Source organism: Danio rerio, chromosome 13 (genome assembly GCF_052040795.2).
Source record: "Danio rerio strain M-AB ecotype USA chromosome 13, GRCz13ab, whole genome shotgun sequence".
Taxonomy (NCBI): Eukaryota; Metazoa; Chordata; class Actinopteri; order Cypriniformes; family Danionidae; genus Danio; species Danio rerio.
The window spans coordinates 24,203,566-24,229,689 of record NC_141033.1 but is presented as its reverse complement, the minus strand read 5'-3'; the positions used below and the strand labels follow the sequence as shown (position 1 = coordinate 24,229,689).

The 26,124-nt window shown below is 34.1% G+C and overlaps 1 protein-coding gene across 1 annotated transcript in view; it reads right to left on the bottom strand.

Moving 5' to 3' along the window:
• Nucleotides 1-1,165: 1,165 nt before the first annotated feature.
• The window catches only part of si:ch211-51a6.2, a 38,732-nt gene continuing 13,773 nt past the window's right edge, over nucleotides 1,166-26,124 (bottom strand). The window contains exons 4-14 of the mRNA XM_087279190.1: nucleotides 22,949-23,087; nucleotides 22,674-22,852; nucleotides 20,498-20,645; nucleotides 17,215-17,393; nucleotides 16,969-17,110; nucleotides 13,998-14,212; nucleotides 11,681-11,822; nucleotides 11,291-11,569; nucleotides 8,018-8,140; nucleotides 7,647-7,927; nucleotides 1,166-5,196 (exon numbers count right to left, since the gene is read on the bottom strand). Of these exons, the coding sequence (XP_087135316.1) occupies nucleotides 4,877-5,196; nucleotides 7,647-7,927; nucleotides 8,018-8,140; nucleotides 11,291-11,569; nucleotides 11,681-11,822; nucleotides 13,998-14,212; nucleotides 16,969-17,110; nucleotides 17,215-17,393; nucleotides 20,498-20,645; nucleotides 22,674-22,852; nucleotides 22,949-23,087 (2,147 nt within the window). The 3' untranslated portion in view covers nucleotides 1,166-4,876. The remainder of the gene's footprint in view (nucleotides 5,197-7,646; nucleotides 7,928-8,017; nucleotides 8,141-11,290; nucleotides 11,570-11,680; nucleotides 11,823-13,997; nucleotides 14,213-16,968; nucleotides 17,111-17,214; nucleotides 17,394-20,497; nucleotides 20,646-22,673; nucleotides 22,853-22,948; nucleotides 23,088-26,124) is intronic.

Genomic DNA, 26,124 nt, shown 5'->3' with positions numbered 1-26,124 from the left:
CGATTTAAAAAAGGAGGCATTGCACCCAACCCCACCCCTAAACCCAACCATCAATGGGTGATGAGCAAATCGTACTACATTGTACAAATTAGATCATTCGAATTCATACGAATTAGTCACTAAACCAAAATGTTACGAATTGCCATCAGATTGCGTTGGCATTTCTGTGTGGAGTCTGCATGTTCTTCCTGTGTTGGGATCAGGTTGGGATGGGTTTTCCCCACAGTCCAAACATATGAGCTAAACTGTAGGTAAATTGGGTAAACTAAAGTATACCTCTACGTAAAACATATGTTGGAATAGTTAGTGGTTCATTACGCTGTGGCGACCCCTGATAATCAGGGACTAAGCCGAAGGAAACTGAATAAATGAATGAACAACGTAGCGCAAAATGTAAAAATTACTGTTGCGCTGGTCTGAAAATAGCAACAAATCACGTCATACACATCTTGCAGCTTATTGCGCCTGGTGTATGTATAGGGCCCAATGAGTGAGAGGAATAATATCACTCATTTTCTTGTCAGCTTAGTCCCTTTAATAATCCGGGGTTGCCACAGCGGAATGAACCGCCAACTTATCCAGCAGGATGCCCTTTCCCATCTCTGGGAAACATCTACACACACATTCACACACACTCATACACTACGGACAATTTAGCCTACCCAATTCACCTGTACCACATGTCTTTGGACTGTGGGGGAAACCGGAGCACCCGGAGAAAACCATGCGAACGCAGGGAGAACATGCAAACTCCACACAGAAACGCCAACTAAGCCGAGGCGCGAACCAGCGACCCATCGACCTTCTTGCTGTGAGGCAACAGCACTACCTACTGCACCACTGCTTCGCCCAATATCAATATTACACTATACATTTTTGATTCTGCTTGTATTTGTTTTGCCACCATCAATATAAAAAAAAAGAGACAAACAAGAACATGCATTCAACTCACTTTATCTCATGCTACTTGTGGCATATTTGCTGTCTAAACATTCACTATACATAGTTTAAATTTGCCATAACCTATACAATTATAAATACATCACAGTTTTAGCTTGGGACTGTAGAAAAACAGAACATATTTTATTAATCTGAACAGTACTGCATGAAACTGTTATGAAAGCTCTATCATTCAACTTTAGTATAACAAAAAACAGCAGCACTCTTACACTTCTTACAATTTATTAATCCAAAGAACAATTCATTTGAAAGCCTGTATCTTGTTACATAAATAAATACAATCATAAATCTGAAATAAACACCTAGGTTGAACACTGCAGGAAGCAATTGTAACATAACATCACTCAAGCCTCTTTAACGAAACATCCATGAGATATAATGACTGACACAAGTGTGTTAACATAAGACATATTTCAAACACAGATTCTTCTGACTGTATCGTATGTGAAATAACTTTGCATCATTTTTGGTTTTAAGCATGTGCAGTTTTAAGTACAAGTCTGTATTTGTGGATATCAGACTTTTTGAATTGCATTTCTGAACTTATTTTTAACACACTACACATCCATCAGTGATGGAAATAAATACCAGATAGAAGGAAGATGTTATCTCACAAAACATTGTTCCCTAAAAGGACAATTTTAATTAGCTTGCAAAACCACTGAATTTAAGTTTTTCCCCCAAAACCATAATTTCCATCATCAGAAATAAGAGAATGCAAAAAGAATCCATTAGTTAATGTATTTCAAAAATGAACAATATATTTATTTCAGTATTTATTCATCGTTGTAAATATTATTTAATGAAAATAAAGTTCTTGTTGGTAAAGTTAACTCACAGTGCATTAATTAATGTTATCAAGCACCATTTTATATTTTAATAACACATCAATAAATGTTAAACAACAATTAATAAATGCCCCACAAGTATTGTTCATCATAATTTATGTTAGTAAATGCATTAATTAACATTAACTAATGAAACCTTATTGTAAAGTGTGACCAGGTTTGGTTTTGTTGGGGGAAAATAACAGATTTTGCAAAGAAATTCTGAGGGTTTGTCAGTGAATAAAACAACAGTCTGATCTCTCGAGGAAACGTGACAATTTTACGTTTTGTCAGTTTAGTGGCTAATTCGTACAAATTCATAACGAAATCAGTCGTACAAACATGTTCGATTTTTAAAAGACGAAGTGGAACCCAACCCCCACCCCTAAACTTAACCGTCATCAGGGGATAAGCAAATCATACTAAATTGTATGAATTAGATGGGACAAATTCATAAGCCACTGAATCAAAAAGTTGCAAATTGCCGTGAGACAGCACTGAAAAAAAAATCAAGGTATTTCTATCATTGGCTTTGTGTTTATTCACAAAACACAATGAAACATAACATGAATAAAAAAAGAAAATGTTTAAATCAAAAAATATGTAATCATAAAACCTAATTTTTTCAACATTGTAGCATTCCTATAAAATATTTTTGATTTAAAATAAATAAAATAAATGAAAGGAAACATGTCTTGGTGAAAACAAAAAAAAAAAAAAATGTAAAAAGTAAATTTTGGCAAGCAAATGCAAATTTCCTCAAGAAAATGCAAAAGTTTTGCAAGTTGAAAATAAAAGAACTGCGGTTTAGTTTTCATATCTATATATCTTAGCATTTCCATCATTAAAAACATGATTTTATTGTTTTAAGTAAATGATTTGTGATTTGTGAACAAATGGAAAAGCATTAGAAAAAAAATGTTTGTTCCCATCTCAATTTACTATTTCCTAAAGACTTACATTTATTATTTACATTTTACTATGAACTGTTCTGTCCACAACATCCAGCCAGTCCAATACTTCATATCGCTGATTTGTTGTGAGGGGGGTTTGCGGCAAAGAAAATCTTAAATAAACTGAGAATTACCTGACACTGCTTTTCTGCTTCCCAAAAAAGTAAGCTTAATAATGTCGTACCCTACAAACCTTCAACAAGAGTACAGTAATAACCAACAAATAAGTGGAATGTTAATGATTGCTTTTAAATTATTGCATGCCTATTTCGTATTGTAAGTGCATAATGTAAACTTACTTTAAGATCCTGATCCATAGGCCTCCCACATATGTTCACTAATATGCATGCAGATTAGTGCAAAATGACTTATTTACAAAGGCTTACGCGCAAACAACCTTTAAACTCACATTAGGCAGCTTTTCCTCAAAAACACACATTTGCGGCTTCATGTTTTTGTGCATGATCACGAATGCTACAAGTGTACAGAAATGGAATTGAAATGGCACGGTGCAAATGTTTAAATGTGCAACACATAAACCAGGATCAAAGCAGCTTTAAACCTAATGGCCAGCTGGTGATGCTTTCGTTCATAGGCATTATATGATATACACAGTTGACACTTTGGGATCAGTTTGATTTGTTTTTATACATTTTACTCAACAAGCCTGCATCTATTTGATTAAAAATACACTTAAAATTGTGAAACATTACAATTTCAATTCACTGAATTCTTATTGAATCTATAATATAGCTGTTTCCTGTTATTCAAAAAAATGATTTTAACATTATTTCATTTCAACTTTGAGATTTTCTGATCGGTTATGCTCAATTATTATTGGTACAGTCATTATTATTAAAACTGATGACTCTAATAATTATCAATTACCTGCTTCATAGTTTGGAAACTGATACATTTCACTTATTATAGTACTTTAATTAAACAAAAGTTTCAAAAACATTGTTTAATTCTGTACTTTAACTCTTGAACCATTTAATGTGTCCCTGATGGAAAAAAAGTAAATACATTTACCATTGTGTTGCACTCTACAACAGTTTTTCCATATTTGCTGCACTGTTTTCAACCAAAATAAGCTCATTCGGAAATTGTAACCCTATATACATACCAGAAGTACATATGGCTGCATTTTATCTTTAAAACGAACACTAGGGGGCGGTATATTTGTACTTACCAGTTAACTTCTCACCTCCGTATGGACGGTTTTCCTGCTGTTACCAGTTTGTTCAGTTAGTTTGCCATGTATGTTGGCGAACTTGAGACGCAGAGAGGAGTTGACCATGAGGACGGGGTTCGAGTGAAAGCAGTTTCAGAAAGCGGGTAAGACTAAAACAGAAGCCAAAAAATGAAATAAACAAGTAAATAACTGTCAGAACAGGGTAAAATCTGAAAACGTGGTAAAAATCAGACGAGGGCTTTTCTTTTTCTGGATTGCTTTTTAAAACGGTTGGATTCAGGGAAGTGGTGGGTGGGTCAATCGGTTCTTTTGAAAATACTATTGGCTGGGTTTAGGGAGGGTGGGTCAGTCGATCGGTCAGTCATTCAGTCGACACCGGCCTTTGGTGGATTTACGTGAAAACAGCAGGCACGAATGGCACTCGTGAGAGAAATGTCAGATCTCAAAAAGCATACACAGCTGCCTCTGGTGGATTCGCCAAAATAAAAACTGCAAAAAAAAAAAACATTATTTGGTGCTCTCCAGAAATGTAAATAGAGGTACTTTTCAGAATGAGCCTGTGTTGTTTCCAACACCGATAATAATATTAATAACTAATAATAACTAGTAACCAGTAGTAGGTACTAAAATAATAATTATATTCATTTCATGAGCAGCAGATCATCATATTAGAAAGATTTCTGAAGGACCCTGTGATGCTGAAGATTAGAGTAACGATTCAGAAAATTCAACTTTAAATCAAACAATTTTAAATGAATTCAATATGAAAATAGTTTTTTGAAATTGTAATCACATTTCACAAGTTTATTGTATTTTTAATTAAATAAATGAAGCCTAAATCATAAATAATAAAAATCTTACTATTTCCCAATTTTTGACTGATACTATATAAATATATGTTGACAATGTGGTAAGTGATGTTTAACATCAACACTGTGATATCACGCTTCAGCAGGGCTGTGTGTGACTTTCTCAATCCACTTCAGAAAGCGTCCGACCCGTGTATATACACCTGGATATGAAGGGTCACCACAGCCGTGACCCCAGGAGATGACACCTGTGAGCATCCAGTGCCCACTGTCCCCTTGGCACACCAGCGGACCCCCACTGTCACCCTGACAGCTGTCCACGCGCCGATGGTTGGACAAGCTGCCAGCACACAACATGCGGCTGGTGAAACGACTGCCGTAACGCTTTTTACACTTCCAGGAGGGCAGCAGAGGTACCCAAGCTTGCAGAAGAGTTCTGGAATACTCGGAGTCTAAGACAAGATAGAAGGAAAAAAAAACGTAAGTATTTCTTCTTTTTAAATAAAATATTTTTTAAGTGGTATTCTTAAACTATTTGTAATTGTATTTATTTTCAGCTGCCCAAAGCTTAAATAAAAAGCAAAGATTTATGAGAACTTAAAGGCTACAGTGCTTCATCTTTTCTTCGTGAATTTCTCACTAAAAACTGGACAAGAGGTGGATTGGATTACTTGTTTGGGAAATTTGATTGCACTTAATCAGTATGACGTGTGGCGGGGAGTGGTTGTCCATACACTGCCCGTAATGTTGAAAATATCACCACTGTTGAAGGCATGGTACTGAGACAAGAAGGTGCAACATGCTCTCATCCAATTGTCCGAAAGACTGCACGGGAGTCTGTCATATAATGACTCTGATATGTAAACGTTGATTTCTGTGAGTGCTAGTTTAGTGTGCAAGTAAAAATATTGAAGCTTTCTGTCAATATTTGGGTTATCATTGTTTAACAAGGTAATGCGGTGATATAAATCAGGTGAAGTGGGAAACGATTACATAATATATAACTTCATCTATTTGTCATGTAATTACAAAATATAATTAAAGAATTTAAAAAAATAACAGAATTAAGAATTAATGTTGTTTGCATATTTTTGAGACACGGATTTACAGTTGAAGTCAGAATTATTAGCCCCGTAAATTTTTAGCCCCCTTTTTATTTTTCCCCAATTTCTGTTTAACGGAGAGCAGATTTTTTCAATACATTTCTAAACATAATAGTTTTAATGAACTCATTTCTAATAACTGATTTATTTTATGTTTATCATGACGACAGTAAATAATATTTGACTAGTTGTTTTTCAAGACACTTCTATACAGCTTCAAGTGACATTTAAAGGCTTAATTAGGCTAATTAGGTTAACTAGGCAGGATAGGGATAATAAGTTTGTCCTTAAAATGGTGTTTAAAAAAAATAAAAACTGCTTTTATTCTAGCCAAAATAAAACAAATAATACTTTCTCTAGAAGAAAAAGTATTATCAGTCATCCTGTGAAAATTTCCTGAATCTGTTAAACATAATTTGGAAAATATTTAAAAAAGAAAAACAAGTTCAAAGGGGGTTTAGTAACTATATATATATATATATATATATATATATATATATATATATATATATATATATATATATATATATATATATATATATATATATTTCTATATACTAAAGTAGTAAACAAAATAGCTTTATAGCCTTGTATGTTAATGTTTTTTATCTTATACTGCATGATTTGTTTGCCTTATTTGCACATTTCTTGGCATTTTTCCTGAACTGCAAGATTTTAAATTACAAGAAAAATTGTTGTAATTCTGAGATAAAAAAATCTGTTATCTACATTTTTTCAGTAGTTCTTTTTTCCCTATAATATATAGCATTTTATATATATAAACAGGGGCGCTAATAATACATGGGGGCTAATAATTCTGACTTCAACTGTATATATATATATATATATATATATATATATATATATATATATATATATATATATATATATATATATATATATATATATATATATATTAATGTATTTTAAATTAGTTTATTTTATATATTTTTAATTGTACAACAACCTCAAATTACAAAGTTTGTTGAGGTCAGTAGTGCATCTATAAACTAATAAAATGTGAAAGTAGGTGGAAATGAAATGTTATAAAATATTTCTATTTGAAGTAACATCTAGAAAACATTGCGTACGTATAGAAAACATTGTGTCGTTTATAAAAAATATTGTAATAATTCTATTTAATAGTTTATATGTGGTAGAGACAGACATTTAACAAATCACACTGATCCTAAACTTTTGAAAGATAAAGTTTGTAAAGTATGTAAAATGTGACTATATTAAAATATTTTATAAAAATATAATTTTTTTTTGCAAAAATGTTTAATAAATAAAAAATTATATTTATTATGGGAAAAAAAGAACTAATAAAAAAGAAGATTACTGATTTTTGTCTCAGAATTACAATTTGTCTTGTAATTTCAAATCTTGCAGTTCAGAAAAAAATGGCAAGAAATCTGCAAATAAGGCAAACAAATCATGCATTATAAGATAAAAAAACAACATTTACATACAACTATTTTTCTACCATGTTTACTACTAAAATGAGCTGCTAAAATAACAAGTAAATGAGATTAGAACTAAATAACCAAGAAAATAATGAAATAAAGTATGATAACAATACATTTGTGAGAAAAGAAAAATTGCAAGACAATAAGTAAGAATTGTGAGATTGTCACAATTACCTTTACAGTAATATTCTTTTATTTAGCAAAAAAAAAAATTCATATGTTTAATAAATAATTTGTTTAGTTTATTTTAATATTTTTGACCCAGAATGAATACCTTTACATGCTTTTATACCAAAAGCAATCTCATACTCTTCATCAGTTTTCCAGTACCTGTAATTCCCCAGCCGGTGATCACACAGGCGATGGGTCTCTTGCCCTTCTTGCTGCTCTGAGGTGGAAGGCAAACAGCATTCGTGTGTGGGTTAAAGGCCACACAGTTCTCATCTGTGCCCTTTAACTTCAGCAAGGCAATGTCATACTCCCAGCCTTGACTGTGGTACTTTTTGTGGATCTTGATTCGCTCAGGAGAAAGACTGCGCTCAAAATCGTCCCGCTCCTCTGTGTGGTAGTCGCCGAGCCGCAGGACATATCGGGAGGCATCTGAACCAAACCTGAAAAGAATAAAAAGAGATGCTCATGTAAAGCATCTTTATTAATTGGCAACAGAGAGCCACTAGATGTCAGTAGAGTCTCTCTTTTACCTTTTAAAGCAGTGAGCAGCAGTAATGACCCAACAGGAGTTGATGAGAGTCGCCCCACAGAGAGGATGTGAGCCTTTTGATTGAGACCTGAGCCAAAGAGACACTTGCCACGGCCAGTCCCCCCTTTATGACAGACAAATGCCCACCCAAAACACAAACACAATTATTAGAGATTTACAAAACTTTTTAGGTTTAAAAATATATATTACTGCATGTATAAATATAATTAGGCATGCTCCGATAAGGATTTTTGCAGCCGTTATCAAGTACCAATTCTGATGCTTCAGGCTTTATAATGCATAAAGCATATTTTCTCTACAATGTAATTTGTCACAAATGACAGTAGAAAAATTGTAATGATAAGATCTCGCCTTACCTAAGAGAATAAATAAATTGGATGCGGCATATAATCCCTTAAACATGTCACTTATAACCATTTAGTAAGGAAATGTCATGGTCAGAAGGAGCTTTACAAAAACAATAGATAAAACTGACAATAAAAATTGGTAAGGACAATTATTGACAATGCAATTTAGAAACATTGTAAACAATGGAAGAAGAATTCAACATGTCTCCCTGAAGACGTCTGGTGTGCATATTTGATGCATAAGAAGTTAAAATGAAGTTAAAATGCACAATATAAATATTATGACCTTTACTAAAAGGATATAGGAAGGCCCTATAAACTACTGTTTATTGCAATAAGTATATTACAAAAGTTATATTATTAAATATATATAATATAATCTGTATTGCATCACATCTGTATATTTTTTATGTAGCTGCTGTGAACCGAGCGCAGTGATCGCTTACATGTTGTAGCACTGCTGATGTGTAATTTACAGGTGCACACGTGCCTTTTCCTCTGCTTGTAAACTTGTAAACAAACACCTGCGATCGGATCATAAGATTGGCCAGATCAGTGAGTACTGATCGAGTCATGTAATGTAATGTAATGTGGATTTATATAGCGCATTTCAAGAGTTCACACTTAGCTGATGATTGATTAAAATCAAGTTTGGCATGCTGTCCCGGGAGACAGTCTTGAGCCCAAAAGGTCCTTGAGTCCTGGGCTCCCTCCCATTTGCAGGACGAGAGGGGAGCCTTGAGCTCAGGTGGATCTCGACAATTCCCCCCTTGATAAGAGCTGATGACTAAAATGAACGCTATGAAGAGATATGCTGTTGGATGAGAGTTTGACTGTAGTGCTAAATTTAGATTGATCAATTCACTTGTAGTGCATGTTTTTGGAATGTGGGAGGAAACTGGAGAACCCGGGGAAAACCCACGCGAGCACGGGAAGAACATGCAAACTACGCACAGAAACGACTGCCGGCCTGTTAAAGGACTAGAACAGGTGACGTTCTTGCTGTGAGGCAACAGTGCTAACCACTGAGCCACCGTGCCGCCCTATGGAGGGAAAGGTGGAGAAGTAGGGGTGGAAGGAGGGATTCTTCAAATCGAAGATGGCTGTAGTGAGAAACCCTAGCTCTTTATAGTGGGTTAGGACTGGCCTGATTGGTGGATTATACATAGCTAATGCAGAACCAGCTGTGTTTTATTATAATCACATGATCCTCTTGAAATTAGTTTATAAATAAACTTTGCTTATCATGTATGGCCATACACCCAAAGTGCTTGATTGGCAAGCCATGATCATAAGGGCTGATTGAGGGACTTTGGCCAGAACACCGGAGTTACACCCCTACTCTTTACAAGAAGTGCCATGGGATTTTTAATGAACACAGAGAGTCAGGACCTAGGTTTAACGTCTCATCCGAATGGGATCTCTGGCTCATCGATCGGAGCATCCCTAAATATAATAATTTATTGTTTTGAAAAATAGTTAATTAGCAAAAAAAATTGATAAACAGTTTTTAGAATTTTTCGGATTTTATGTAAAAACACGATTTCTGAAAAAGATTTTTTTTTTGCAAATGCACTCTTCATATAAGCATTATGTCTTGATCTGGCAAAGCTGAATATTCAGTATCATTCTGTCACATCTTCAGTGTCACATGATTCTTCCAAAAATCATTCTAATATGCCAATTTTGTACTCAATAAATATTTATTTTTGATCAACTTTGATAACATATCTTTGTGGAAACACCAATTTTATTTGTGCTTTTAAAAACAATGTTTATTTTATAATTTTTTTAATTGAAATGTTATGTGACATCATAAATAACTTTATTATACTACTAATTATAGTTACTTCTGTTTAAAAACAAACTCTAACAGACACCAAATCATTGAAAAGTATTTTATATTGTATATTTTATTAATTCTTTCATTTATTTTAACGGGAGAGTAAATTTTTAGGCAATTTTCAGATCATGAAGTAATTGAAGTCCTTTAACTAATTTTGTATTTTACAGTAAGAATCCTCTAATATAAAAAAGACTAAGAAACACATTCTTCAAAATCTCCTCTTTTTGTATTCCAGTGCAGTCAAATACTTTTGAAAGGAAATATTACTGATTTTTTTTTTTTTTTTTTACAAATGACTCATTTTACTCTAATCCAGATTTGCGGTTTATTCCCAAACACAAGCTTACTTTCCAATTTTGTTGTCATTTTGCAGTTTTTTAAAAATGACAAAGACACAAATGCTATATATTGTTTTTGAATGACTACACTGCTATAATACAGAACCAATGACAGCCAGCTAATAAACACAGGGAGCGAATTACCGAGGGGTTTCCCTCTAAAGGATGTCTAAAAAAGACGTATTGAGGTTGGGTAAGCTCTTAAATATTGAGAAAAGATGTTCTCAGATTTTTACATTTGACCACGCCGCATAACGGTTTATACCACTGTGAATGCATAATCGTGCCAATCAGTCTAAAAAATCATTCAGCAGTCTGAAACCAGCAGATCTAAAGCACTGATCGACATTTAAAGTGTTCTGAAGACACTTATCTTGTAAAATAGGTGTTTGTATATTTGTTATATAGCCTAATAGTAAAGAAAAATGAGACACACAGTCTTAGTTTGACCTAGTTTGATCTGAGAAATAGCTAATCAGAGGTTATTTAAGGTATACAATAAATATTCCTCCCAATACTGAAAACTTATATATGTTTGATTAACATATTTAGATGTCATTTAAATAAAAACATACATATGATCACTAAAGCATGTGTTACAAACTAACACTACTGAAAAAGTTGACGCACCCAATTGTCAATGTATAATTCGCACCATGAATAAACACAATCATAAACACAATGCACATGTTAGTATATCAGCGAATAAAATGAGCCCTGACCGTAGAGACTTGTCTCCACCGATGATCCTCCTCCTGCGTCTCTGTGTGTTTGGTCTCATCCCACACTCCTGTTTTCCAAAACTACTAATCTTTACAGGTTCGGTAACATAGTCACAAATCACCCCTGCGTCCTCACTGTGCCTGCAATCATGAGCGTCTGACCCGACAGCTGAACACTCGCCCAATGAAACTTCTGTCCCAACACACTTCACATTATCCAGATGGATGGGTCCCTGGCCCTCCCCAAAATAAGCCATGGAGCGAGCCTTCGAGACCCCACTGAATTAAAAAGAGGAAGAAATAAGCGTTTAAGATGTTCTGATGTGACTTTATGTTTGGTTGTATGTTCTATTGGTTATGCTCTATGCGGTTGTTCATAAACGTGCTTACACAAATCCTAGCTGTCTGCAGACCACTTGAGCATTGATGTCATTCCAGCCGTCGTCACACACACTGCCCCACTGAGCGTTAATGAACACCTCCACACGGCCCTCCTTACGGCTCTCTCCGTCCACCAGCCTCACCAGCGGACCTGCAAACACAGCACACAAGACAAGCATCATCTGTAGAGTACAAGTACAAATTGGGTACATTGAATAGAATTAGTTACAGTGTTACAGTATCACATATATATTTTTAAGGATGATTTAGGGAAAAATCATTTCTCTTTTCCAGCACAAAGGAATTTGGTCACACTTTATTTTGATGGTCCATTTAATGAATTTAAGTTACATTGCATCTACATGTCAACTAATTCTCATTAGATTATAAGTAGACTGTTAGGGTTAGGGTTGGGGTAAGTGTAAGTTGACATGTACTTGCAAAGTTTCTTATAGTCAGTTTAATGTCTGTTATAGGAGCAGTATCAACATATAAAGCAGTAATCTACTGTAATCTACAAATATTCAAATGGACCATCAAAATAAAGAGTTATTAGGAAGTTTTTGATTGTGTTTTCCCCTTTTGGTGTGTGTATAAATGTTGACTTTTGTTTGTTGTTTATCCATCCATGTTATTTTGTTTTTGGTTTGTTTGTTGTTATTGTAAATATTGTACTTTGTATATACACAGAGGAGCAGGTTGGACGCCACACTTTTCGTTTCTGTAAAATGTTCTCCTGTTTTTATACATAGTCAGGGAGTAGTTCTTGTATTTTTATTTTCTGTTGTTTAGTTAGGTGTATTTAGTTTCATTTGAGTGTTTAGGTAGGGGATATATTTTTGTTTATTATTTTTCTGTGGGTCCTTTCCGAGGTATTTGGCTTCATGTTTTGGGTGTTTAAAAAATAAGAAGAAGAAGAAGAAAAAGAAGAAAAAAAAGACAAATAAAAGGAGTCGACTCCAAGGGTTCATAAAAGTGATTTTATTTGTCCAGTGTTCTTTTATTTTACGTCCTTGACCCTGGACCAGGGTTGTAACATAAGATGCACATATTTGGTGCTAAAGTTTGGTGCCTAATAAAAAAAATGACAGAAAATAGCTTTATGATAATTTTATTATTTACATATTTGAATTATTTGTTTCAAATCCATATATTATATTTATAACAATAGATTGCTAAACCTAAATAGTTAAATTATGGTTTGTTTTAGATAGTCCTTGATTATTAAGTTAACATGTTCAGGCATTATGCTGATTAGATCACTCTGTAATGAATTAAATATATTATTAATACTATTTAAAAACAAATATAATTTCTCTAATAAGTAAGCTAAAAAAAAAATATATATATATATATATACATATACATATATATATATATATATATATATATATATATATATATATATATATATATATATATATATAAAATATATATATATAAAATTACAAAATTAGAACTCAATTCTAAAAATAAATAAACTAAAGCTTAAACTAAACTAAACTAAAGCTTAAATAAACTAAAGCTTGAACTTTAATATACTTAAAGTATATTGTGTGCTGTGTTTACAGTGATTCTTGGTTTTTTATTTGTCTGGCAATTTTCACATGAAATATAGCACAGAATAGAGCCATGACTTGCTTACAAAATGTTGCTCTTTTTAAAAAATGAAACCCTCACTTATCACTGAAGATCGGGGGGGGGGGGGGGGGGGGGGGGGGGGGCATGTAACAACACTATTCACCTACTAATTGTTTTATAACTGTTTAACATGAATAGCCTTTCACTATCATTTTGCCTTGTAAAATGTTTCAGTAAAAATTGCGAACTATAAAGTCTAGTCATTTTATTTGTTATTTCCAATCAAAAAGTCCTGAAGAACAATGTTTCTGAATAATTTGTGTAATTGTTTATGTAAGTAATACATAATAAGTGTTCAACTGTTTATAAAAAATGAGTAGCTTGTTCAATATCTGAATAATATGCTGTCTTTGAAAAGATTTAAGTAATAAAAAAAGAAAACAACAGTTCTAATTAATCTTTATATTATTATAGATTGGCTTTCATAGAGCAACAAATCGCTTCTAATGAATGCAACTATTTATGTATGTGCCCTAAAAATACATAACAGGACTTTCTTTTTCTCACACAACGTATGTGTTCACACACATATGTAATTATATTATACTACACAGATTCTTAATTTAGTTTGGCTCTAAAATGTACAGAGTGCAATTGCTTTGTCTTGTGTAACATTTAGAAGAATACTGTGTTACACTTGGTGATGCTTAAGCAAATGGATATGCTTTACACTGAGTTTCCGCACCTGTGACAGGAGCCACTTCGGGGATCTCATTGTTCTGTCCTTCTCTTTCGCAGCGAATTCCCACATCCTCACTGTGAGAGCAGTCATGCTGACCCCACTGAGAATGAGCACAGTCCAGCAGAGAGCTCTCTCCTCCTTCACAGGTCACCTCATCCAGCAGGATCAGTCCTGTACCCTCGCCATACATCCCAACTGGAGACACTTCAGCTCGCCCCCTAGTGGACAACAGAAATAATTGCAGCAACAGATCAAAAAGTGAGTAAGTGAAAAATATGGACACAAGTACTTGTTCCCTGATTTTAATCTATAGGAAAAGATCCAAAAACAATGTCAAAACATTCCATGTGACATTAGTGGTTCACCTGTAACCATATGAAACACAAATAACACTTGTGCAGCAAAAATAAATAAATAAATAAATAAATAAATAAAAATAAAACAACAACAACAACAACAACAAAAACAGTATAACTTTTTTTGTATCTTTTTATTCTCTTCTCAAGGTGCGCTTTTATTATGAACAGTACAACGTATGAGACGTATGAGTCAGCAGCGCAACAAACAAATGTCATATTGCCTGTAGTAAACACACCCTGATCTGGTCAGAAGAGAAGATATTGGTGAACAAAGTCATATTTACAAATTAACATTATTTATAATTAACATTATAGTTGAACCACTAAGGTCGCATGCAATGTGTCTGGCTCATTTTTAGGATGTCCCACACTTTTTTAATACCTGAGCAGTAAATTACCTGTTATTTACAGGAATTGCACTGCTAAGAGCAGCATTTAGATGAATATATAAATGTACTGCACGCTTTACTCTCAAAAACATACAATACACATACAACTAAAATTACAGCAGTGAGAAAACAGCAGTTAAGAAAGCATCTGGTAATAGTGATGTGGATGTTTGACTGAGTGATTTAGCACACCAGTCAAGAAAGAGGCTTTACAGTATAAAATATATAACCCCAAATCAGAAAAATACTTTTTCCTTTACTTTTGTCAATTGGTGAAGTTTTGTTCCCTGCGACTTTCACCACTGGCCTGCTATTTTGAGACTTGTGGAGCTACGCATCGATGGATTTGCTCTTCAGTGCTTGGAATTTCAGCAGTGAAAATTAATCCACACTGAACTGAACTAAACTGAACTTCAACTCTGAAAACACAATCTACATTGTAAAAGTGCTATAGAAGTAAAGATGAATTGAATTGAACTTTTTTAAGAATGTGTTGCAAGAACCACAATTGGAATACGTGTTGATATAAAAAACAAAATCATGAAGAACACATTAAATAACATTCTATTGTCTGAACATTACTATTTTCTGCAATGAAATACAAGTCAAAGTAAATTTAGAAATCACTTCGTTCTCCTTTTATTTGCGGTTTCCTTACTGTTTCTGATTTGAGATTGTAAAGAAATACACAATCACCGTTACTTTCAAATATAAGCAGCTCTTCAGTGTTAATGACTATACTAAGAGACGTTTGGTCCTGACGAACTATACAGACGAAATGAACCATGAAAGATTTACAAGTCAAGGAAGGCAGAGGCTGACAGACACTACAAACTATTAAACAACTCTGACTGACCAATAGCAGTTTACCAGCCAAAGCTGAATTTACCTGAAAGCTTATTTTAAAAAGCTGTTTCTAACTCCTAAAACAAACACCAAACAACCTTCTTTCAGGCTTAAAAATTACATAATTTTTTTCTTCGATTTGATTTATACAGTGTCGTACATTCCTAAGACTAAAGAGCTTATCTCAAACATAAACATATCTAACACACTAAAACATGTGGCTTTTAGACATATGCTTACATACATAGATGGATTCATATTTCTTACTTCCAATCCATCCCAGCATGGATCAACATTTATCCTTTTTCTCATTACTTTATTAATATGGATATTTCAATAATGAATAAAGTTGACACATAGCTTAATATAAGAATGTTCAGTGCGTTTGCCTGTCTCTTTGTAACTCTATTTTCAGGATCCACCAGATTAGGTCAGAGGTCATGAAGACCTCAAGTGGAACTGAAGAGTTTGATGACTGAAAACAACTGTACAACTGTTTAAAGTGATTATATTTTTTTATTCAAGATAGACTTTGTGTAGTAAGGATATAACTGCCTGAATGTAGATTACACCGGTTTTTTAAACCAGTTTTGATAAAGAGTACACTCAGCCTTGGGTAAAAAACAGATTGTACTGTAAGTGCATAGGTTCTATTTGATTGTGGATCCGCTTCACAGGTCTGGAGTCAGCTCTAAACAGTCTAGTGGATGTCTGACATTTATATGCTTGAGATATTGTTCAGAATTGTACGCACACACCCATGTGGACATTTTCCTAGTCTATCTGTGTTTTAACCAATCAGGTTATAACACTATGTATGACACGGTTGATAACGTTATGTGAGATTATAATTGATGTTGATTTTTGATTGTAAGGCAGAGCAGCCTAGGAACTCATTGCGAGTGTTGAAGCTGGCTTCTGCTGATAAAACTGTAAACTATCTTCAATTTATTTATTTATTTAAATCTCTGACTCTGGCTCTCCTTCATCTGACAGACTGGTCATTCTTTGGGTTAAAACTGCACATTATCCCTACAACATTTACATTTGAAAAGTTATGTTTTATTTTATTTTAATGGGCTCCTTTAGACATTTGAAACTGCATGCCAACAAACTCTAGAGTATTAGCAGATTATTATATAAGCAGACTGTTGGATTAGGATTAGCAGAACAAAGACAATAGCACACGCACACACAAAAAGTTTGCTTCAAGAAGAAAGAAACATTAATGAGTTTGGAGAAAACATGACCTCTGTAACATGACCTCTGTAATTAAAGTGCAGTATAAAGCTTCCAAGTTACTTAATCAACAGAACCATATAAATAAAGTGAAAGTGTTACCAAAATATTAATATCAATTAGGCCAAATAAGCCTCTCACCGATAACCCAGCTGTCGACACACCACCTGGGCATGTCGTCCGGTCCAGTTGTCGTCACACACTGTGCCCCATTCACCAGCATGATAAACCTCCAGACGGCCTTCCCATGGGCTATCAGCTCCAACCAGACGCAACACTCCATCTACAGCAATAGTATTATGTCAGCAGTTAATCACTGCACAAACATTGATAAAAAGTGGTAATGTTGTGTGTGATGTTGTCTTGCACAGTTGATGTCATCTTCACCTGTAAACGGGTTGCACGAGACTCCAGCGTCCTCCATGTGGTCACAGTTGTGTCGGCCCCAGGGTGCATGAGGACATTCCTCCAGAGAGAGCTCATTTCCTGTGCAGTGAACGCCATCCAGAGCGATAGGACCGTTGCCCTGCCCGAAGTGAGCCCAGGTCCACGCCTTCGGCACGCCACTGAAAAACAAACACATGGCTGGAATTTATTTCAACATTTTTTGTTGTTGTTTTTGAACAGTCTTAAAAAGAAACTTGAATAGAAGTTTATGGTCTGAAATATCTAAAAAGGATCTTTATTTTTCTCTAAACATGAAAGTTATGGGCGGCACAGTGGCTCAGTGGTTAGCACTGTCACCTCACAGCAAGAAAGTCGCTGGTTCTAGTCTTGGCTGGGCCAGTTGTCGTTTCTGTGTGGAGTTTGCATGTTCTCCCTGTGTTGGCGTGGGTTTCGTCTGGGTGCTCCGATTTACACCATAGTCCAAAGACATTATAGGCAGTATAGGTATACTGAATAATTTAAATAGCTGTAGTGTATGCATGTGTGTGTGAATAAGACTATATGTGTGTTTCCCACTACTGGGTTGTGGCTGGAAGGTGATCCACTATGTAAAACATATGCTACAATAGTTAGCGGTTCATTCCGCTGTGGTGACCTCTGAAATAGAGACTAAGCTGAAGGAAAATGAATGAATGAAGGAAGGAAGGAAGGAAGGAAGGAAGGAAGGAAGGATGGGTATGAAGCATTTCTAAAATTACAACAATAAAATTTAAATAAATCTAAAACACAACAAAAAGTGCTTCAGGGGTAATTAATGTGTCGGAGCGCATTAAATAAGGGATTCAATAAGATAAACAATGAAATCATAAGTTCAATGCACTCAAAAATTAAGAGAAAAAATTAAGAACAGCACACAATAGCTAATATAGGCTTTGTAATTTGTTTTCCTTTTCAAATGCCTTGAACTTATGATTTCATGATAAAATGAAAATAGTTTTAGTTATTTGGAACAAAATAGACATTAATGGAAAACATTTAAGGTATTAAAAACGTATTTTATTTCAGCTGCTTGCCAAATAAATCTTATTTTTTTAAAAAGTCAATAAAATAATTAAAAGTAGATCATTATAAAAGACAAAAAAGTCAAATAAATACAAAAATACAAATCAATTCAACTGAAACTATTAAAAAATACCACAATAGTATGCACTGATACTTTACGTACATTCATTCATTCATTAATTTATTCATTTTCTTTTCGGCTCAGTCCCTTTATTAATCTGGGGTCAACACAGCGGAATGAACCACAAACTTATCAGCAAATGTTTTACGCAGCGGATGCCCTTCCAGCCACAACTCATCCCATGGGATGACAATCCATACACACGCATTCACACTCATACACTACAGACAATTTAGCCTACCCAATTCACCTGTACCACATGTCTTTGGACTGTGGGGGAAACCGGAGCACCCGTAGGAAACCTACGCGAACGAGGGAAGAACATGCAAACTCCACACAGAAAGGTCAACTGACCAAGCTGAGGCTCAAACCGGCTTTTATTTTATTTTATGTGTGTGTTTGGTAGTGAGAGAAAAGAAGGTTTCACTGACTGTAAAGGGTAAAATCAGTTGCTTCTATCCCACTGCAGATTCATGGAGTGATTCCCTGCACCACATCAATCATTCACACACTCTATCCATTCATCTATATTAATAAAGTTCACTCTCTGTGCTACAGCAGGAGTGTATGCATGTGTGTGCGTGGTTGTGTGTGTTTGTGTGTGTGTGTGTGTGTGTGTGTGTGTGTGTGTGTGTGTGTGTGTGTGTGTGTGTGTGTGTGTGTGTGTGTGTGTGTAAAAAAATGACTGTCCTAAAAGAGCTGCACTCAGATTTGTGTATGACATCATCAGCATCTCTCAGCTCTTGTAATTGCTTTTAGCTGAATCATTCGAGCAAAGCATTTTGACAAATGCTACCTAAAGAGAAAAGAGCTCAATTACATCTTGATGATGCTATTACTTACAAATGCTTTTAAGCTACATTAAAAGAACCCCTACTGAAACAATTGTGTACAGAGATTCTTGTACTCCTGATGTAGTAGAAAACCAGAGGCCAAAAAAGAAAATTGATTATATCTTTAAAATTAATATTTTCCATATGATGCTATACAATGTTTATTTTATCTTTGCCATGATGACAATAAATAATATTTTACTAGATATCCTTCAAGACACTTCTATACAGCTTAAAGTGACATTTAAAGGCTTAACTAGGTTAACTAGGGAGGTTAGGGTAATTAGGTAAGATATTGTATAATAATGGTTTGTTCTGTAGACTGTCCAAAAAATATAGCTGAAAGGGGCCTATAATTTTGACCTTAAAATGTTTTTTTTTTTTTTAAACTGCTTTTATTCTAGCTGAAATAAAACAAATATAACTTTCTCTAGAAGAAAAAATATTATCGGACATACTGTGATTATTTCCTTGCTCTATTAGACATCATTTTGGAAATATTAAAATATAAATATAACAAAAACAAAACTTATGGTAGGCCCAATAGCCTAGTGGTTAGCGCGTCGACCTATGGTGCAGTAGCACGTCAGGGCGTCCCGAGATCGAATCCCGGCTCGAGGACATTTCCCTACCCCCTCTCTCTCTTTAACTTCGCTTCCTGTCTAAATACTGTCCTATCTAATAAAGGCAGAAAAGCCAAAAATAAATCTTAAAAAAACAAAAAAAAAACAAAAACAAACTTAAGAACATACAAATTAGTTAAGGATTTTGTATTACAAATATTGTTAGTAATACAATTTTCATAGAGAAACATTTATACACTTATCAAATTTATAAATATTTGTTTTGTAGCCTATTAAAGTTTTATTTTTTTATATTATAATTTATTAACCTAAGAAAATGTATTTAAAAATAAATCAATATAATTTAATTTACGATTAAATTCTTCCTGGTTCCAGACCTGTTTTTGTCTCAGTATGAATAGTTTTTGAAGTGTTTTTATTTTTATTTCAATATGTTAACAGAATAGGGTATTTAAAATGCTATGGTTAATAGAAAATGCATATTTTCCAGGTAATATTTATAAATTATTTAATTTATTACAGTGACATTACAATTAATATATATTATATTGCTGCTATATTATTAAACACATTATTATTATTTAAATATAAGAATTTGAACAGGTTAAAATACTATTTGTGGGTTGCTGGCGTACAAACGTTTCCAAGCCCCTGCTTTAAGACACAGATTACAGATTTCTTACCCCAATCCCAACTGTCTGCAAACCACTTCAGCATCAATATCATCCCACTCGTCATCACAGATGGTCCCCCATCGTCCATTATAATACACCTCCACACGGCCCTCGAAATCCTCAAGACCCCCGACGAGCCTCAGGGGGGCACCATTTCCTAAACAAAATAGTCAAATCAATTAATTCAGTCAATGTAGAGGAAAATGATTACGACCAAGTTTACAGTGCAACATTTCATTCATTTTCACTTTAATGGCAAAAGTCTGAAACTCTGCTCTGCTTCAGCAAGGAATCCCTTTAATAGACTATAGATCTCAGTCACACTTATGGTTTAATGCTTTAAAGCATGTATGTATGTGTGGTAAAGGAAAAGGACATGTGTAAGGACTGTTGGCAAAGCCTCAAAGCTCTCGGATTGCTTTCTCCTTCCTAATGTTTCTGTGTGAATAATTCACAGCTCTCTCTAAATATACCTGACCCTGTTCTAGCAAACTGTCCCATTACAACAGGCACACTGTTTACGACCCTGCTTCTGTCTCGCATGAATTCTGTCTTCATTTAGCTTCACGAGAAGCCTTTGCACACTATACCACTGCTGAAAATATAGCTTTAGGGAGTATGATCAGCAGATACAAGAATACATGCGCAGCTGTAGCTGCCGCATATGTACATCAAAATCTAAGGTAAAGACATTTATGTCACAATAATTGTCTAACAAACAATTTTGAAAATGATTCAATTGATAGACAATAACTGTTTATTAATGATGTGTTTAATACTGATGACATTAAAAGAAATGTTTCCTGAGCAACAAATCAGCTTATTACAATGATTTCAGAAGGAAAATTATTTGAACCTTTGATTATTATTATTTATACATATAAATACTTTGATTATTCCACACTTTGATTATCTGATTATTTACTTATAAATATATATACTTTGATTATTCGATTATTTGACACTTTGCCATAACTGAAATGAGTTCTTATAGCAATAATACACCACAACATAAAACAATAATAAAAAAAAAAAATATATATATATATATATATATATATATATAATTATCATTATTATTTATACATACAGTATTGGTAAAAACAAGAAACAAGTTTGGAAACATTGAGATTTATGTTTTGAAAAGAATTCCTATCACAAAGGTGTCATATACAGTATTTGATAAATAATACAATAATATTGTAAAATATTAGTTCAATTTAAAAAGCTAATGCCCGCTGACAATTTACCTTCTGCCGTCATATGGAAAAATTGCATTTGAAAATATATTGACATAAATACAATTACAGAAATAAACACAAATATATGCGCTCTCAGAAATAAAGATTTATGAGCTCTCATCGGGGTGGTACTTTTTTAAAAGGTACAAATTTGTACCTAAAAAGTCCATGCTAATACCTCAAGGGTACATATTAGTACCGAAAAAAGTGTTCATCTTAAAATTTTCAGATACTAATATATACTTTTGAGGTACCCTTTAGGTACAAACATGTCCCTTTTGAAAAGGTACCACTCCAGTGACAGCTTGCGTACCTTTATTTCTGAGAGTGTATATATTTTTTAAATAATATTTCAGAAAACTTTTTTTAGATTATATTTTTGTACTTTTTAAAAAAAAACTTTTTTAAAATAGAACGTAACAAGATCAGAGTTCTATCAGAAATAGTCAAAAAGCATACAGATGGATACTGAAAAGATTAGGGAAAGAAAAAAGAAAAAAAGAGAAAAAGAAAAGAAAGACATTTGCACAGTGTTATTTTAAAACAGTATATATCATGTTGAAATAAAAAAGGGGGGGGGGCGTTGGTAGACGTTTTATTTGCTTAACTTATCATGTATATGATGTGGCTGTTTACTAAATCTACATTGTATGTTTTAAGTTAGTTATGTATAACTCTTATAATTGGGTCCCATCTTGCTTCAAATACAGTCATCTAGAGTCTAAGGCAATCAGTTATTCTTCCCATTTTATAAATTTTTCTAGTTTCGTTGTTTTTACGTAGGTGGGTCTGATCTGAGCCTGTAATTAATACATTAATACAAATAATTCTTCTTTGCCCCATGTTCTTAGGCACCATACCAAGGACTGCCACGGTTCCAAATACCTTTTAATAAAAAAAGTATACACAGGAATTATTATCAAAATACCATGCAGTCATCTTACCCTCAGGTACAGCACATATGACTCCAGCCTCATTGCCATGGTTACAGTCACCAGATACATATTTCCTAGTCCGGCACTTGAGCAGAGATTCTTCATTTCCATGGCAGCCGAGACGCTCAAAGTGGAAGAGACCAGAACCAGGCCCAAAATATGAATGGCGGAGTGCAGTGCCGATTTCACTGTGAGGAGTTAGCAGGTCATTAATGACATTGCATATTGAGTATTAATCAGGACAGAGACTCCAGCTGATAGGAAAGAAAGTTTGAGGCTTATACCCGAGTCTCAGCTGTCGACAGATCACACTGGCATCTCGATCCGTCAGGTGAGAGTCACACACTGATCCCCATCGGCCATTTAGATACACCTCCAGACGACCACTCTTATTAGACGAGCCCCCCACCAACCGCACATCACCTGGAGGAATACATGTTAGAGTTAAGATTGAAAATGATAAAGTTTAAGAAAACAGTGTATTTCTTGGACCTGTAGAATTGTATAACTACATAAATAAATTGTAAACAATAATATATATTAAATGTCATAACAAATGATATAATATAATATAATATAATATAATATAATATAATATAATATAATATAATATAATATAATATAATATAATATAATATAATATAATATAATATAATATAACATGACATGTTACAATGAAGTGGGATTAAAAATGAAATAAATAATCAATAAAATATATTTAAATTAAAATTTTACAAGACTTTTGCAGAAATTGTTTATTTTAGAGCATCAAATATAATTATTTTAATATAAACATCAGTCATTAAGGAATAACCCCGATTTTTACAACAACTAAAAACATTTATTATTCTGACTAGTCATCAATTTCTGTGCTTATTATGGTTTATTTGCTTATTTTAGGTTTTTTCTGGGGGATTATGAAAGAATAATAATGCATTTATGAAGTGTGCTTCACACAGGTGAGTGGGCTGGCAAACCATCTATAGAAACACTCTATACACCATACACTTTACCTAAACTCATTATGCCAAGTTCAGACTGCATGATTTTAGCCCTGATTTTGACTCGCTGACAGGTTTTGAGAAATCGCCAACAAATGCCTGAAATCACAGGCAAATCAGTCCTCTTGCAGGTGAGTGACAATCACACAGTATGAACTATCAAAGGCGTGACCTGAGCAAATCGCCGATGAGTCTCCGATGCCTGTGAGATATTTAGCATGCTGAATATCTGAAGCTGTCGATGATTCGAATCATGCCGTGTGAAATGTGAAAATAACATTAGCGATCGCCTACAGCCAATGAGAAAGCAGCATTCACTTGTGTGTGTGTGTGTGTGTGTGTGTGTGTACCTGCAGGCCAGCGGGAGGTTGAGGGAGAAGTTAAAATCACTAATTTTTGGTTTATTTTTGGACCCAAGAAATGGAGGAAAAACTAGTGGAGGTTCGACAGGAGCACCTGTTTCTGTTTGACGTTTCATACAGAAAGTTAAAAGAGAAAGTTGAGGAGCAAATCCCTTAAAACCCAGGTGACCAAATGTGCACATTTTCTACCATATTAAAGCCTTCTTTTTCGTTATATAATTAATAACAAAAGATATACTTCATGTTTTTGGCTGTGAGACGTAGTTTGGATGAAGTTGTCGACAATTCTTCCGGTTGTAAAGTCATGTAATGTGAAAACCCCTGTCACTGATTCATCTTGAAGTAAACAAAGTAGCGACAAAACGCTAGTCCAGACAGTCATGCAGTGTGAAAACAGCTGTGACACCACTACTTTGAAAATCATGCAGTCTGATCTCTGCATTACTTTACATCCCAGGTGTCAAATCCAGTTCCTAAAGGGCTCTGCTGCCTGCAACTCACTTACCTGTAGGTTTTAAACAAAACTAAATGACTCATTTAGTTTGATTAGGGTTGGAACTAGACTAGATATATCTGCGGCCCTCTAGAAACTGGATTTGACACTTGTGCTCCACAATGTTAGACATTTTATAGTATTTTTGCAATAACTTACTGGCGCCAATGTTGGCAGCAAATTACTGACACTGCCAATTTACAGTAACTTACCTGTAAATGTGTTTTACAGTAGCAGGACCCTACCGCAATTTCCTTTTACAGTAAACAAGCCGCAACTTCTTTTTATGGTAAAATTGCCTTTAACAGATTTAAATTTTACAGTATGATACCATTACAGTAAATTATTTACATTTTACACAAGCAGTAAAGCCTTTATTTTTTGTATTTTTTATTTTTATATACTAATTTAATAAATTTCAAACAAGTGACGAGATCATGTATTTTTATTATTCATTGTTATTTTATCCATTTTAAATGGTTTAGAAAGGTATTTTTCATTCATCAATCGATTTTAAATACATTTTGTGATTGTTAATTGATCATTCTTTTCATTAACTGTCTCATTTTTGTCTTGATTACTATTATGCAGAATTCCTAATATGCAGAAAGTTACTTTAAGAGTTACAGTACCCATAATCCAGTGCATATTGCGGTAGTGAACTGTAAAGAATGTTTGTGGTATTTTACTGGGTGTTTTTGCAGTAAATAAACGCTAAAATTGTGACATTGTACTTACAGTGTAGCATTTAATTCTCTAAGCAATGTGTGCGTTGCATTCAGTAGTAGACATCTTGAAAAATATTTACCTCTTCCTCGTGACCAAAGGCAAAACCAAACTTACCCCTCCCTCCTATTTTACATTTACAAACTCCAAAAAGCTCATTAGAGACAGTCACAAATGGACATCCTGCTGCCACACGTCATGCTCACAAACATCTAAATACTCTATTTGTTAAAGTCTGTTCCCGACTGTCTTTAATGGTATTCAATAGAAAGGAAAAGGCGTAGAGCACCAGACAGAGATAATCTCAGCCCACTGAGATACAGCAATCAGATTTCAACACCAGTTCCGACAAAGACGGGTGACGACAGACAGGCACAAAGAGATCCAGAGGGCAAACACACTCACACACACTTTCTCAATGACAGTATCAAATGCATGTGAATGATGCGAGACTGATTGACAATCAATGCGGAGGAAGATGAACAGAGGACAGAGAGAATCCTTGAGGTCTGTTAGCTGACTGTGTGCTGTTACTGCAGTAATAAACATCACTCAGCTTCTGTACAACAACAGCTACACTAATAGGATGGCTATGACACTAAAACTCACCAGGACGCCTTCGCTGTATAAACACAAACGTCACGGTCCAGCTAGGACTTTCTCTAGGTCAAACGAGGCTAGACTTAGGAGATATGCAACCAAGAGCTCTAGCCACAAATGTATTTACATAATTTTCCTTATGTTTTATGTGCATGTCGGTGCTATTTTAATTGCAATGGCAACTAATTTATTATGAAATGAGTGTCTTCTCAAGTTAAACTTCATTTGTAGTTATATATAGTAGCTTTCTGGCATTGATTATGTACAGTTAAAATTAT